Consider the following 17,169-nt stretch of genomic DNA (forward strand, 5'->3'; position numbering starts at 1 on the left):
CAATCATCTCACTTGTGTCTCAGGTACCCTTACTTCTCAAGTCTCATTGTTTTCTGCTCACTCTGCTGCACCATCAAATTTCACTCCTTCACTGGGTCATTCTCATCGCCCTGTATGCAAACTCTAGTAACCTTCCTTGACCTATCAACCTTCAGGAAGCCACCCATTTCTCTGCAAAACACCTCTGTCTCCTATTTTCTCTTAAATACACTCCTATAAAGTTGTTTTTCATTACTGCTCCATCAAAGCTGCTCTCATCAGCGTTACCAGTGAGCACAATCTTGCCAAAACCATGGAAACTTCCCCATCCTTGTTTTATTTGATCTGTCCATTGCATTTGGTATGGCCAGTTCCTCCCTGCTTGAGACTTCCCTCACTTGACTTCTGGGGCACTACACCTTCCTATTTCTCTTCTTTTCTCTTTGGCCACTTCTCCTTGGACTCTTTTGCTATTTCCTCCTCATACCCTTGACATCTAAATATTGCAGGGCTGAACCCTGAGCCCTCTCTGTTTCTTCATTTACACTGAGTCTCTTGGTGATCTCGTCCAGTTTCAAGTGTCAAATGGCATCTCTAAGTTGATGATGCCCATATTTATATGCTCTTCCTCCAATATCCTCATGGCTCATTTTATCATTTCCTTTAGGTCTTGGCTCAAATTTCACTTCACAGAGAGGCCTTCCCATTTTATATAAAATGGTGTTCTTGCACCATCAGTCTATATATTATATTCTCTTACTCTGTTTTATTTTCTTCATCTGTCATATATTTATTTGTGCATTGAAAGCCTTTTGAGAAGAGAGAAATTATCACTTTGTAGAATGCCTTGTACATAGAAAGCTACCAATACATGTTTATTAAATAAAAGCATGATCTCATTCAGCCCTGACAACACCCCAGCAATCTTATGAGAAGGGTTATTATAGATGAAGAGATGGAATCAAGTTAGCCCATTACCATACAGCAGGCAGTTCAGACAGCTGGACTCCAGAGCCTACATGCTCACCTAGCATGCTACAGAAGCCAGAGGGGTACCTGGATTCTGGATCACAAGGGTACTTTTACTAGGTATGGAATTGATCTTGAGGATAATAGGGAGCTACTGGAGTGGTAGTGGTGGGGTTGGGGGGTGACATGCCCTGGGTAAGTTGCTGACTCCATCCAAAATATGTACATACTTGCCTGTCTGCAATTTCTGGGTCATCGAATCATGCTGGCTCAGAAGCCGCCTTGGCTCTGGGTTGGAAAGTTTAGGCTGACAGCATATGTATGCTTTGCTAGCAGCAAACTGGCCTGTGCTGCCAATATTTAAGCCAGATTTAGTTAAGAGCTTTGAGTCAACTTTTTCTTGATGTCTGTAAAACTGAAAACCTTTCTTGCTGTTTCCATAGCAGCCTGATGGTTGACATAATTCCTAAAGAAGATTATATGTTAATGCCCAAGAATGATTTACTACACTCATGGGCTGCTGACCCAAATGCCACAACTTGAGCTAGATAGTCTAGGAAATATTAAGCTTTTAAAAGGACATTATATTTCAAACTATAGTAAAACAGGATGAGATTTCAAAAAATCTGATTAAATGAACTTTTAAAATGCCTGTAATTTAAATATTTGACTCCTCTAAAGTTTAGCGCGGTATAGATTCTGGCCTTTCATCTACCTCATGCCAGGGGGGTGAGGCAGTTGTAAGATGCACAAGCTATTTCCATATAGGCAATAAATACATTTGGTTAATAGATGCTAAAATTTGCAATGTTTCCATGGTGAAAGGAACTGCTGTTTTCTGTTTTAAAGGGAACCAACTGTTCGCCCTCCAATACCTCCAAAGCCTGTTTCTCCTGTTTCATCTCCTAACCAGCAGAGACGGGAGAATAGGTGAGACCTGGCATTCCAGAATTTCTTGGCCAAAAGAAGCAGTTATAGAAATGAAAGCAAATGAATTGTGACCTGTTTTGTGCAAAGCATGGGTATGTTTTGTGCACACATTCACTGAAGAAGCACTTGTAAAGCTTTTCTAGTTTTCTATTTGCCGACACAAATATGTATTTATGTTTGCCTTTGAATACTTATGGCCATTTCCCATCTTATCGAAATACACTTTCAAGATAGAAGCTGAAGTATTATACATGAATACATATATAAATACATATATAATGACATATATAAATACACAGAAACTATACATATGTTTTTTTACTGAAAACATATATATATGTAATATATATGTATTATCTATATATACAGTTTATATTTACTCCTAGTTAAGTTTCCCATTAAAAGCTACATTTTCTGATAAAAGATGTTCTTCAACTTTGTGTTACTACTCAAGCTCTCCCTTATGTTAGAAATATTTTTGGGTAGCTCCTTAGTCTTGTATTAGCTAAGGAATTTGCAATTTATTTCAAACCAATTACATTTTTAAAAATGTTCTGATTAACCTGTCTCCAAATAAAAAAACAAAAACAGACTTGCTTTTCCATTTTGAATCTCTGACAGTCTATAATTAATACTTACAAACAAATCCAGAGATCTGAAAGTTTTCCCATGTGTTTATGTTAAACTGTTTAAAAGTCTCAGGCTGTTTTTTAAGTTGTGCATTGCACATTTCCGTTATTATTGTGAGATTTAAAAAAAAATGTTATTTCACTGAAGACTGACTACATTAGATCCACTTGATTGCCTGCCTTTGATTCTTTTGTATTTTTGCATTTTGATGGTGATTTTTGTTGACAACATGAAAGAAAATTCTAGAACTATTCTTCAGAAAGCGGGTAACTTCAGATAGAAAATGCTGACTGGGCAGCAGGGCTAAGTAGCATTAGGTGTTCAGCCTATTGAGTTAAAAAACTATGTCTGAATTTCTGTTCAGTGAAACTTCACAAGATCTTTGAAATTTTGTCCTTAAGATGAGAAGATAATTTTTTCCCTTTTAATGAGCCAGGAGAATACCTTTTCATTGAATTAATTAAAAATATAGACCATTTATAACTTTTTATTTGTGCAATGGTTATAATTATACTCTTAAAACAACTTCTTAAGCTTTCTAACTTACATTATTTTTCCTTTTATAGTATTGACCAATTAAATCTGAATTTGAATAAGATTTTTTTACGGGACCTTAAATAAATTGCCTTTAGTACTATCTAAATTCTAATCTAAAATCAGCAACTCTAGAACAGTGAGCTTGTATAGATTCAAAAAAATCTAAATTTCATGGGAATTGGTCTAATCCATTTTTACTACTTTAATTTCTTTCTTCTCCCAATGATCTTAAAAATAAAATTAGGACAACTTGCATGTTTTAAACCCTCATTACTTTAATCACAGCAAGATGATTTTAATGAAAGAATATGAAAGGGAAGTGTTTCCTATGTAATTAACACATGTCCTCAGGAGTACAAAAAATAGTTGAATATAGTTTCTTGAGAACAAGCAAGAATGTTTAAGTAGGTCAATCAGATACTTAGGAAAATAACAGAGAAAAACCTTATATCATATCTTGTGACAGAACCTAACTTCATAAGCTTTTATTCTATCAACTCAATGTGATCATTCTCAATGTGGTGGGCCTGTTGGAAATTTAAAATATTTCCTATCTTATCTGAGCAAATATATTTCTCGATCGTATTCAAATGAGGTAAGTCTTTAAGAAAAAAAAAATCATTCCTTTGCTGCCTAATAATAAAAACGGTTCTTAAGAGATAAGTATGAAAATGCTTTATTGATGATTGGAGACTAAAATAAAATGAACATAAACATATTTAGAACAGATGTTTCTGGATATATCTAGTGGTTAAAAATGTATTAAAGGAGACAGGCTAAATTGCAAAAGTATTATATTGGACCCCAGATTTTCACATAGGAAATGGTTGAGTTGTAGCCAAACAAAAGAGTAAGATAAAGTTTGTTATCTCAAGTAGTTATTGCTCCAACACACTGTGATATTTTTGAACATAAATGTTTTCTTAAAAATTTATATTTAACAGAGAAGTGTTTTCTTATCTAACAGACATTATCTTTAACTTTGAAAATATAGGCAGATATGTCCACATAAACCAGGTGTATATACAGAAGCCAACAGATCTGCTGAAAGAAATATAAGGTATAATGATCTCTATCTCTATCTATGTAATTGTAGAAATGATGAAGTTTGCTTTATTAGCATACTTAAAGTACAAGACAATTAATAATAAAATAGACAAAATCAGTTTTCCAGCTGGCTTTGAGATAGTGGTTAATAAATATTTTTATATGCACCTACAGAATATTATTCTTTTTTTTTCTATCCCAAGCTTTACATTAGGGAAACAACCAAAGTTGTCTCAACATGATAACAGAATAAAATCAAACCCCTTAAGAAAGGAAAACACCTCTCTATTCCCAGCATTTGTCCCAAGGTCTGTGATACAGTTGTATTGATGTTTATTTATTTATTTATTTATTTAAATTTATTTTTTATTTTTTAAAATTTACATCCAAATTAGTTAGCATATAGTGCAACAATGATTTCAGGAGTAGATACCTTAGTGCCCCTTACCCATTTAGCCCATCCCCCCTCCCACCACCCCTCCAGTAACCCTCTGTTTGTTCTCCATATTTATGAGTCTCTTCTGTTGTGTCCCCCTCCCTGTTTTTATATTATTTTGTTTCCCTTCCCTTATGTTCATCTGTTTTGTCTCTTAAAGTCCTCATATGAATGAGGTCCTATGATTTTTGTCTTTCTCTGACTAATTTCACTTAGCATAATACCCTCCAGTTCCATCCAAGTAATTGCAAATGGCAAGATTTCATTCTTTTTGATTGCCAAGTAATACTCCATTGTATATATATACCGCTTCTTCTTTATCCATTCATCCGTGGATGGACATTTGGTCTCTTTCCATACTTTGGCCACTGTTGATAGTGCTGCTATAAACATGGGGGTGCATGTGTCCCTTCGAAACAGCACATCTGTATCCCTTGGATAAATGCCTAGTAGCGCAATTGCTGGGTAGTAGGGTAGTTCTATTTTTAGTTTTTTGAGGAACCTCCATACTGTTTTCCAGAGTGGCTGCACCAGCTTGCGTTCCCAGATGTTTATTTTTTTAAGTCGACTTATTTATTTTTGAGAGAAAGGGAGTGAGAGAGGGAAGGAGGGGGGAGAGGCAGAGAGAGAGAGGGAGAGAGATTCCCCAGCAGGCACTGTCAGCACAGATCCCAATGCAGGGCTTGAACCCACAGACTGTGAGATCATGACCCGAGCCAAAACCAAGTGTCAGAAGCTTAACCAACTAGGCCACCCAGGTGCCCCTAGTTGTGTTGTTTAAATGAATAGGTGGAAATATAGTCATTTGACTGAACTAGTTCTGCAAAGGCTTTGCTAGTATTGGCTGCAAAATAAGGCCATATCCAGCTCCACTCACATCATCAGGAAAAGACTCACAAATTGTATTGATCTTTGGGTAAGGTTTCCCCATGACAGTCCTGATTTATGCCTATTATCTTGCACATCCCATCTAGTTTAGTATTTATTGTGGTTATATTGTTTTTATATTTTTATTTTTTAGAAAAAACACTATTTTTGAAATTAGTTTTGAATGATGCTATTTTATAGATTTATCAATATGATAGACCATTTTTTTTATTATGGTAAAAAACATAATAGTAAGTTTACCATCTTATCCATTGTGACAACCAATGTTTCAAAGTTCAAAACTTACATACTTTTTTTTTTATTATTATCTCCCTTGACTCTCAGAAGAGTCCCAGTTTGAAACATACATCACATGGATACCTTACCTTTGGGGAGAATCACCTTTTCCTTCCACTTAGTAACTTAAGTATAACTGTATCTCAGCATTGCCCAAGCTGTGTCCCATGTACCACAAGACGTCAATGCATGTTCTGTGAAAGAAGGGTTTAATGGCCAACACATTTAGGAGACACAATTAAACAGTTCTCTACCACAGGATGGGGCGCCTGGGTGGCTTGGTCGGTTGAGTGTCCGACTTCGGCTCAGGTCATGATCTCACAGTCCGTGAGTTCGAGCCCTGCGTCAGGCTCTGTGCTGACAGCTCAGAGCCTGGAGCCTGTTTCAGATTCTGTGTCTCCCTCTCTCTGTGACCCTCCCCCGTTCATGCTCTGTCTCTCTCTGTCTCAAAAATAAATAAAAAAACGTTTAAAAAAAAAACAGTTCTCTACCACAGGACTTCTCAGAAATTTTAATGTGTTTACACATATTCCGAATCTCTGAAAGTTGGTTATATTTCCCAAATTTACTTGACTGCAAAATTCTTTCTTCATAGAACCCTATTAACCTTCTATAAAACACTGTCTTGAAAATCTTAAATACAGGGACACCAGTAAGCATTTTCCCTTTTTATGATCTTTTTATGATCTAGGGACACCAGTGTGGATTCAAATACTCTATGTGTCAGGTGATTCCTCCTACCCTATGGTTTAAAATATACTTTCTTTCCCTTTGGAAGCCTAAGAAGACAGATACTTTGACTGCATGTGAGGGACTAATTAATCATCTGGACATGTTGCTTAATGCTCTTTGGCTGTAGTTGAAAAACCTTTGAACACACTTCTGTGTTCACTTGTGCAGTTAACCATACTTTCTTTTCCATTTCCTTTTTTAAAGGAAATGTGGGAGAAGCCAATGTGTTTAAGAGACACTGTAGTTATTTCAGTGAGCATTAGATGCCAGAGCCAATGTCCAGTGAAATGACTGGTGTTTTGTGTATGTGTGTGTGGGTGTGTGTGTGTGAGTGTGTGTGTGTGTGTGTGTGTGTGTGTGTGTGTATGATATCTATCATATCAGCCCTATATCATGAGCTGGTATGATAGAACAATTTCATTATGCAGTTAAAGTCAGTAACTCCTGAACACATGGACTATTGTTTACTGAAAACATAAGAATTTCTAGCTACTTCAAATATAGCTCTACTGTCATTGACTTGTGTTTATTTTTCATCATTTGAAGGAGTCAGGATCTCGAGAACATAGTCAAAGTGGCCACTTCACTTCAGAAAACTAACAGGGGGTAAGAGCTCAGAGCTTTGAGCTTATGTTTTTTTTCTTTTTTAATGTTTCAAAAAAGGCTTAACCGGTTCCTTTAAAAGTTCCAAATATAAACAAAATTCCAATGCTATTTATATAATTTAAAAGAAGAAAGAGTCCGTCTCTCTAAGTAAGTGTCCCTGAAAAATGGGCAACACTGACATTTATGGATACTTTTCTTCTGCTTTGTCTTTTGGTGACTGTACTCATCCTTGTCACCTCTGCTGTCTGTGGTTTTGACCTTGTTCCAAGTCCTCGTCCTGTATTTATGTTGCTGGCTCAGATCTCAACTTCTCTGCCTTCCCAGCACCCTCATTTAGAGTGTCCTAGGCCACATTTACCTTCCTTCCCAAATGCACTATTTCCTGACTTCTTTCTGTTCTTTCCTTCAGCCAAGCTCACCTTTCTGGAATCATTCTTCATTCTTCCATGTCTTTCCCCTTAATGTAGTGTCACGCATATATGCGTTAAATGTCTAAAATTCTCTTCATGCTCACATGGCCTCACCCCAGTTCAAACCGTCATGGGCACCATCATAAGTTAGAGTAGCTACCCAGATTTACTTACGTTCCCTCAGTCTCTTCTCCCCTAAACCATCACTGCCACTTCTTAAAATTCTGCTTGAACAACTACTTCACTGGCTCCCCCTTGCCCGTTCAATTACATATAACCTTTGATAACCTGGTTCCAACCTAATGTTCCAGAGTTATTTCTGACTTTGCCCTCACATTTACCCTACACGAAATAGCAAATTAAACCACTTGCTTTCTGAAGTTTCCAGACATTGTGCCTTTGTTTATGCCATCCCACCTACATAGCAGCCTTTCCCGGCCTCAAGGCCACCATATCAATCCATCCAAGTCCTACGTATTTTTCAAGATCTAGATCAGATATCACTTCTTCTGTGAAGTCTTCACAGAATGATCCAGTGAGATCATTCCAGTGACTTCTATTTATCTAAGCTATTTGAACCCCCTATTTATGTGTTATAACAACTAATCAAAATTGATGTTGTTTCATGGTATCTATGTCAGCATCTCACCCTCTCTGTCATCTCTTCAGTTTCTTAGAGCAGATGTTTTGTTTTATTCACCGTAAGTCATTTGCAGTGTCTAACAGGAATCTTTTGTGCAATGTAGGTACTTATATAATAGATTATGGTAAATAATGAATGAAAAGTGGGAGACCTGGAGTATAAAAATTCCATATTTTAAATGCCATGCCTACAAAAATTCTCATTGCTTGGTGGAAGTCAGCAATGCAATGCTGAGTGTGATTGGGGACCATGGTCTCAGTCAAAAGAACTGAAGAGAAGAAACAGAGGTGACACATTGCTCTTCTGTGCACAAAACTAATTGGAGCTCTGCATCCAGGTGGGGACTCCAGAAAGTATCCTGAATGTTTCACTTCCACCTTCTCTTGTCTGAGTGCCTAGATCTCTAATTCTATTTACTTTACTTTTATGAGGTAATATTTTGTTTTTAAGAGAGATTGGACAGTGTTTTGGTGAGTGGTGGGGATGTTTGAGAGGGAGATATGTGAGTGATGCTGAAGGGAAGTTATGGTTTGGCACAAAGAGAAACACTGGGAACAACTGTCAGTCTTGTCCCCTCCCTAGGCACGATGCACGAAATCCGCAGAAAGATGTGTTCTTTGCAGGGAGAAGTTACTGCTCTGGAAGCATTCCTCCAAGGGGAATGTCTGTTGGATTGACATACCCAAGGACCATTACTATGGGCCATCTGTAGGGACTAGAATTAGCTTCATTCACCTGAGCTGCTCTTTGTGATATTCCTTCGTGAAGTGGACTGTCACTCCTATCTGATTAAGAGCATTTAATTTCTTGCACATGCAATGGTGAAATTTAATATTCAAAGCTTTTATCAATGTAAGGTCACTTTAAAAGCCCAACTTCTTTCTTCAGAATATTATCTCCATTTTATTTAATTTGCCACAGATTGTCTTCTCGTGATTTATGCCAATTTTTTTGTGATAAACGTGAGCAACCCCAGATTCTGATAATCACATTGTTGTGACTCACATTAGCCAGAAAGATCTGGGGCTACAATTTTATAGGATTCTTAGGTTTGTTCTTATCCTGGGAGATATGGAGAGAGTCATACCCTCAGAGGTAGAAGGTGGGATTTCAAGCAAGAAACAACAGTGGGGCACTGTGTCAGGGATAGAATGTTAATTCTTGTCAGGGTCAGCAACTTTTGTATTTCAGTATTTATCCTCAGCCTTCAATCCTACCACTGAATATGTAACATTATTTGAAACGTTTCATTTATGTGATGGCTGCTAATGTAACATGTTTTAGGGTCACTGAGAGGACTTGCCCAGTGGCTATTCTGGCAGTGCGTGGTGCCAGGCACCTTCAAAGCACATGAATGACTCAGAACTATACTTCTCTAGCCTGAGCCAAAGTCTTGATGTCTCTGAAAGCTGTTTAAAAAATAAATATAGCAAGCATTTATTAAATGAAAAATTTAATAGACTGGGAACTGTTTGTTATAATGGCCAAAATTAATTGAAAGTTTATGACTTGCCAGACAGCATGCTACAAACTTTATACTCATTATTAGCTCACTGATTCTTTTCTCAGGTGAGTACAATTTGTATTGTTGGACAGATGGAAAAATTGAGGCAACAACAGATTAGGTAACACACCCAGAGTCATCAACCAGTAAGTGGTGAATCCTGGATTGGGATCCAGGTACCCCTGACATGGGACCCTGAGTATGTAACTACCAAGTTACTTGGCCCCATGGCTTCCTGGTCAGTACCAGTGATGACTCAAGAGGAACATTGAGAAAGTGTGGAAAATGTATGATTCTAGAGCAGGAAGAAGGAAAAACCACGATTTGTGATCTAAAACTGGAAGGCAAGAGAAATGGAGGCAAAGTGGTGACAGAAATATTGAAGAGAGACCATGCTGTGAGGAGCAAACAGGAACAAGAAACCCACTGAGGCTGCCTTCCTGGGGGAAAGACCTGAGCTCAGGTGGCTCTAAGGGATATTCTAGAACCTAGGGACTTAGCTTAAAGAGGTTGTTTGTTCCTCAAGAAACAGCCAGAAAGTTGCAGTTCTCAAAAACAGAAACAAGATAGCAAATTTAGTGGACTTGAAATGAGATAGGAGCACAATTCAAGAAAGCAGCCAGACTTACCGATGAACAGGTGTTTTCCGATAGCTACTTTGTACAGGTACATTATGCAAATGTATAGAATCTGTAACTAGTCAATGTACATATATTTGTTGATTCAGTCGAAAACCTGTATTAAGTATTTATTGTATAAAGGACACGGTATTAAAGACTGAAGAGAATCCACTGTAAAATACAGTTCTAAATTTTAAGTGGAGTGTGTGTGTGTGTGTGTGTGTGTGTGTGTGTGTGTGTGTGAAAGAGAGAGAGATGTAGGAGCAGAAACATTATCATGAGACAAGTGTGCAGTTGTTACATTACAAAATATAGTAGTCTAAGTGTCATAAAGGAGATGAACAAAAACAAAATGCAGCAAAGTTTCCAAAAATGTAGAGGACTCTATTCCTTTGGAGGCCTGGGAAATATGTCTTGGAGAAAGGTATTTGAAAGAGCCTTGAAGGATAAACAAGATTTTCATAGAGGAAAAAGGTGGGGCCTGTGTTGTATTCCAGAGAACTAACCAAAACAGGGGTTTAGGTGGACCGGCCCTTTGACTCTGAACAGGCTTTTACTGATGTGAGATTTTTTTTGTTTTGGTTTTTCTTCCAAAAGTGAAGAATTGGATAATATCATCAAAATGAACAAAAGCTTGAATAGGTAAGATTTGAAAACATCCAATTTTTGTTCTATTACTGAATTGCATATTGTGACTTCTTATGTCTCTTTAGTATTTGAGCACAAGGACCCACATATGGGGCTAATTAAAAGTGGCCTACAAATCTTGAATAAAAAGCTTGCGGGCGTCACTACCAATGAAAGGCTATTCCAATCTAAAGAGACTAATATTAAGGTGTCTTTGATTTTCATACTCTGTTTAGTGAGGCAGTTATATAAAACCACAGTTCTCTTCCTGAAATATTAGTATGCAGGCAGCATTTAGTTTGGTCACTCAGTGCTTTCAGTTTTATGCTTTACAAAAGCCACTTATTATCTTGGTTAACTTTATCTCCTTAATTTTAAATCATTTATAATTGCTCACTTTAAAAATTATAATAATTGAGGTTTGTGTTGGAAGTGAGTGCAGTTTTTGCTATCTCTCTGTTCCTTTGCCCACCAACATACTAAATGGGTAGGAATCAGAGAAAAAGAGAAACTAGGCAAATGTCAAAGGAGCTCATTGATCAGAGAGATGTGGTTTTCATACCCTGTTATGACAATATGATCTTATGATTGACTATCAACAACTCATTTAAGTTTGCTTCTATTCAGTTTATTCATTTATAAAAAGAGAGGGTATTAGATCAAGGATCACAGACTCCATGGCCTCCCAGGGCAGAAGGGACCTGACTGTATGAAACAGAGGGCAATGCCCTGTCCAAGGACTCCAGCTGTTTCTCAGCTGCTGACAGGCCCAGTGTTGCAGACCATTCTCAGGATATCTTGAAAATCCAGGTTTCGATGTGTCATGGCCATCTTTGTAAACATTGGCTCACATTAAAAACAAAACGCTCTTGGGGCGCCTGGGTGGCTCAGTTGGTTGAGCGTCCGACTTCAGCTCAGGTCATGATCTCGCTGTGCTGACAGCTCAGAGCCTGGAGCCTGCTTCGGATTCTGTGTCTTCCTCTCTCTCTTCCCCTCCCCCACTCACACTGTCTCTCTCTCCTTCAAAAATAAATAAACATTAAAAAAAAATTTTTTTTAACAAAATGCTCTGAATCCAAACAACATGTCATGGATCTACTATGTGTGGATCCCCAGTTTGTATCTTCTATCTTATTTTTCCCTAAGGTCCACTGCAATTTAAATTTTGAGTCTTTGAAAATACCTATTTGGAATAAACCAATTTCAAGAATTGTGTCTCATCGTTCGCAACCAGCTACTATTTCCTGTCTATAACTGACCTCTATATAGGAATATAAACTGGTCTATATTTCTTTAGAGTTAAGTATGTATTATTACCACTGACAAGGTTTTTTATTAATACATTTAAAGAAATCAAGGTCTTGACGGTCTCTTCAGAGCAAATCCTAAGGCAGATCAAACAGAGAAAAGGTAAGTGCAGCTGTCCCTAACCTGAAAATATGGTCTCCCAGATTCCTTGCTGTGTTCTTTCAGACATTAGCTGGAAGGGAGTTGTATCCTCTGGCATGGAAATGTACTAGCAGATGGGGTAGTGCTCTCTGTGTTGTACATTAAGCTCAGACATAATTGCCCAGAAGGATTTCTGCTCTTCCATTCAATAAGAGTAAATGAGCAATTCGTGAAGAATGTTTATGGTATCCGACCTTTTAAGATACCACAAAATTTTATTTCAATATGTAGTCTTTTTTATTTGAGTTTCTTTGTGTTTACAGAGCCAAGAGCCTTGAAAATCTCATTTTTACGAGTGCCCGAACAGACAAAGATGACAAAGGGTAAGATTTGACTGAGACTCTTACAGCCCTCTTTGATTGAGTCCTAGACTATATACCATCCTGGGTTCAGCCTCTGGCCCAAGACAAGGCAGGCTGGTGGAACAGGCCCTCCCTGAATGGGGGTGAGGAGACGGGTGGATATCTTGGTGGTGGCTCTGCCACCAACATCCGTCTGGATGACCCTGGGCAAGTCACTTAACCTCTGGAACCACTGTGTCCTCCTCCCAAGATGAAGGGCATGACCTAGATGATCTCCAAGTTCCCTTTTGTATCTAAAAATGAAAAAAAACTCTAGCTGGCTGTTACAACTAGTGGACTGGCTTATGAAATAAACATATTTACTATAAGATGTTTTGATGCTGGGAGCACAGCCTCTCATCACTGAAGTCTTTATGATGTTCTAAGGCACTTTTCAGTTGGAATCTTGGTTGAGTCACTTCATATGTATATCATGGATATATTTATAAATATCTCAAGATCAAGAGTCCTGCTTTTACTTATTTTATATTATAAAAAGGGTTAGGGAATGATTAGTAACTGCACTGATAGCATTTAAGAGGTTAATTTATAGTTCTACACTGATACTGATGTACTAGAAAATTGACTTACATTATGATACTATTTTTTATGTGAAAAGAAACCGAACTCCTGACAGTTTTATTAAAGAAAATCCCGCAATAGTCAAGAATGATGAAAGGTAAGAATTTATGAGATCTTTACTGTCTTTCCCCCAGACTGGATGTTTACCTTGTACTTGGTTAGTTCTTAGATTTACCTTCCTAACATGATAATTATTTCTATTGTCTCGATTATCTGTTAAAGCCATCTCTCTGTGCCAGTCTGTGCACAGAATGGTATTCTAGCTTTCCAAGTCAATCTTGCCAAATACATGCTGAAGCCTCTCTGATGTAGAACACTTGAAGTCTGTGTGATGAAAAGGGCTGGCAGTAAGAATTTCACAGATACAGAATCCTTATTAGCAATCTATTATTATAATGTAATTGTACAAGTATTATTACAGGTAATTTTTTTTTCACATGGAGAACAGATGAAATGGGAAAACAGTCAATTCTCTGCGAATGGTTATATGAGCTGTATAGGAAAAGATGTGATTTCCGGTATTTAAAAAATGAAATTGGGAAGGGTCCATGAAAGTGGTGGAAAATAAGAAAATTAGGATGAGCATCTCAAGTAAATCATTTCTGGGCTGGTAAAGAGAAGAAAAGAGATGTGATTTATAATGTGGGATAACTAATAGGAACTGGCTTTTTGATGCAGGAATGACTGAGCTCACTGACCGGGAGAATCCATCCTTCCTTATTTTTCCTTCTTCCCGCCCTTCCTCCCTGCCTTCTTTCTTACACTGAAAGAAACTAAAATGTCAATAGTCTTATCACGGTGAAATCAGAGACAGATGAAAATAGCAAAGGAAAACACCTGGACAAATGGGGGGATTTAGAGGAATTAACTTTGATATCCCTTAATAGCTTTAAGCGATTTGCATGGAAAAGGTTTATTATTGTTTGTAGTCAATTTATATAAAGCACTGGAGACATCATAGAGTTATTTCTACTTTTCCAAGGGTACATGAGACCTGGGAACTTTTTACTAAAAATGACATGTCTAAATCTTCAAAGGGTTTAGATTTATTTATTTATTTATTTATTTCTCTTTTTTGTTTCTTAATTTTTTTTAGTGTTTATTTATTTTCGAGAGAGAGAGAGAGAGAGAGAGAGAGCGAGCAGGGAGGGGCAGATAGAGAGGGAAACAGAATCTGAAACAGGCTCCAAGCTCTGAGTTGTCAGCACAGAGCCCAATGCAGGACTCGAACCCATAAACTGTGAGATCATGACCTGAGCAGAAGTCGGATGCTTAACAGACTGAGCCACCCAGGGCTCCCAAAGGGTTTAGATTTAAAATGTTGACTGTCTCATTTCCACCCCTGATTTGAATGATTTTCATGTTTAAAGAAAGCAATATATCAACAAATATATTAAAGTTAGCTTCCCACCAGTCACCCCTCAAAGGAAAAAGAAAGCACAAACTGAGACCTGAAGGGAACTTTTGCTTTTAAAATTATTTAATGGTAAAGAAAATGTAGTGTACACACACACACACACACACACACACACACACACACACACTGGAATATTACTTAGCCATAAAAACAAATGAGATCTTGCCATTTGAGACAACGTGGATGGACCTAGAGGGAGTTATGCTAAGTAAAATAAGTCAGACAGAGAAAAATAAATACCATATTATTTTACTTATATGTGAAACCTAAAAAACAAACAAAGAAAAAGCAGAAATAGGCACATAAATACAGAGAATACATAAATACATAAATACATGAACTGATGGTTGCCAGAGGGTAGGGTAGTGGGGGGATGGACAAAATAGGTGAAGGAGAGTGGGAGATACAGGCTTCCAGTTATGGAATGAGTAAGTCATGAGGATGAAAGGTATGGTGTAGGGAATATGGTCAATGGTATTGTAATAGCATTGTATAATGACGGATGGCAGCTACACTTGTGGTGAGCATTGTATCATGTATAGAGTTGTCAAATCACTATGTTGTACACCTGCAACTATTGTAAACATTGTGTGTCAACTCTATTTCAATTAAAAACATTTAGTTTACTTTAAAAATAAAAAATAAAGAGCTTGCAAAAGAAGTTAAAAAAAATAAAGAGCTTGCAATCACTTGGCTTCAACCCACAGGTCAGGCTCTTTGACCATTAGGTCTTTTGAGAATATGAAGAATAAAATATTAGAGTAAAAAAAAAGACCTGCAGATAGCATAGTCTAATTCCTTTACTTATAGTGAGGGAACTTGGTGCAGAAAAGTGAAATAACAGGGTTGCAATCTTGTTAAAATCAGAACTAGGCTTTGAATCCAGATCTCTTCCTTATACTGAAACTGGGCGCTAGGGCTATGATATATAGTAATAAAAGTAACCTGAAAATTGTAACATTGCATAAATGATCAACACAACAACTCAGTTCTAAATGGCAGGAATGTTTATTGTTTTATTAAAAATTATTCCCTGTTAGAATGATTTAATCATAACTGAGTAATGACTGGGACCTTACTATTAGAAAAGTTACCATATCTCTTCAGCATTTTGCATGAGAAGAGCCACTTGCATTAAACAGTTCTAAAGACTTCTGAGGCTTTAGGTACTGATAACATCTTACTCCTATTGTGAGAAATCTTCTGTTGCCATAAGAGACTGAATTCCTCTCTCTCCTCTCTGTTGCTCTGCCTTCCTCCCTGCTCCAATGTTATGAAGAAACCAAGGCCTTGGAAGTCTTATTAAAGTTAATCAGAGGACTGAAAAAAATGAGAAAGGGTAAGTGCAGGTCCTACTTTGCTGGGGCTCTCTTTTTTCAAGTTAGCTTTTCATAGGTCATTTGAAGTGGGAGTGTTATGCTTTCCTCCGTCACAGATGAAGTGTTGTACTTTAAGCCAATTAGAGAGTAAGCAAAGGAATATGACGAATCTGTTTCCATAGGACCACATGTTTGAGTTATACTGAACTAAGTACAGGAAATGTGCTACATAATCTCTTATTCTATACTTTCTTAAACAATTAAAACATGAGCCAAGTTTTGTATTTAAATTAAGAAATATAAAGGACAAAATTGCAAAGTGAGAGGTATGCTAGGAAGCTTTTCTAAACTGATTTAAACTAAGTGCTGCTGTGGGAGTTAATAAAGATCAGCTAAGGATAATTACATCCAAGTTTTTTAGGTCATTTGGCCTGGAAATATCTGATACGCTTTCCGGGACACTCATTTATACAGATATCAGAGAAAATTGAACATAACCTAAGTGACACAAAATTTTCATGTGTTTTTCTTCCCCCCAGAGACATATATATATGTCTATAGGAAGACATATATTCTTGATAATGTTATCAAGATCTCCAAATGATTATCCAAGTGAATGCCAGGACAGATAAGACTAGGAGAGGATGAGACCTGTTTTGATTTCTGAATCTTGGTTGATTTCCCCCAAATTTCGCTGTGTGATCTTCTCAGTGACACTGAAGGGGTCACATCTTTGAGTTTTCCCTCTGTCTTCTGTGTCTGATTCCTACCACCCTGATTTTCACTTTGGAGGGTCTGCAATGGATTCTATCTAAATTTACATTTGGTCAATATAAAATCCCAGAGATTAACTTAACTATATTATTGATAGGCAATTTTCATAATAAAATGAATTTAATACTTGTATAATAATTTTCTCCAAAAGTTTTCAATTAATCATCCAATAATATGGAATACTTAGTTATATGCAATACTGTGGGAATTCTTGGAAACTGATCTAAATGTTTTTTTTTAAAGAGGTAAAGACCTGGATAATGTTATCAAAGTGAATCCCAAAGGAAGGGAAAATGCCACTGGGTAAGAATTATTAGTGTCTTTAAGTTTGATTTCTGTAAGTGACAATCTTATGATAAAATGATTTTGCATTTTAGCTTCATAACCATATTTTATTAGCATGGAGTGAGACAGTAGCAGTGGGCCCCATGACCTTCCCTTCTTGTTCCTAAT

The 17,169-nt window shown here is 37.1% G+C and overlaps 1 protein-coding gene across 3 annotated transcripts in view; it reads left to right on the forward strand.

The window, feature by feature from the left end:
* Window positions 1–17,169, forward strand: part of SCEL (sciellin) — a 162,702-nt gene that overhangs the window by 98,836 nt on the left and 46,697 nt on the right. For all 3 annotated transcript variants that reach the window (XM_015543692.2, XM_042978710.1, XM_015543696.2), the window contains 9 exons: window positions 1,798–1,878; window positions 4,040–4,105; window positions 6,971–7,030; window positions 10,805–10,849; window positions 12,185–12,244; window positions 12,547–12,606; window positions 13,244–13,303; window positions 15,903–15,962; window positions 16,960–17,019. In XM_015543692.2, coding sequence (XP_015399178.1) covers window positions 1,798–1,878; window positions 4,040–4,105; window positions 6,971–7,030; window positions 10,805–10,849; window positions 12,185–12,244; window positions 12,547–12,606; window positions 13,244–13,303; window positions 15,903–15,962; window positions 16,960–17,019 — 552 coding nt within the window. The remainder of the gene's footprint in view (window positions 1–1,797; window positions 1,879–4,039; window positions 4,106–6,970; window positions 7,031–10,804; window positions 10,850–12,184; window positions 12,245–12,546; window positions 12,607–13,243; window positions 13,304–15,902; window positions 15,963–16,959; window positions 17,020–17,169) is intronic.

Source organism: Panthera tigris, chromosome A1 (assembly GCF_018350195.1).
Source record: "Panthera tigris isolate Pti1 chromosome A1, P.tigris_Pti1_mat1.1, whole genome shotgun sequence".
NCBI classification, from domain to species: Eukaryota; Metazoa; Chordata; class Mammalia; order Carnivora; family Felidae; genus Panthera; species Panthera tigris.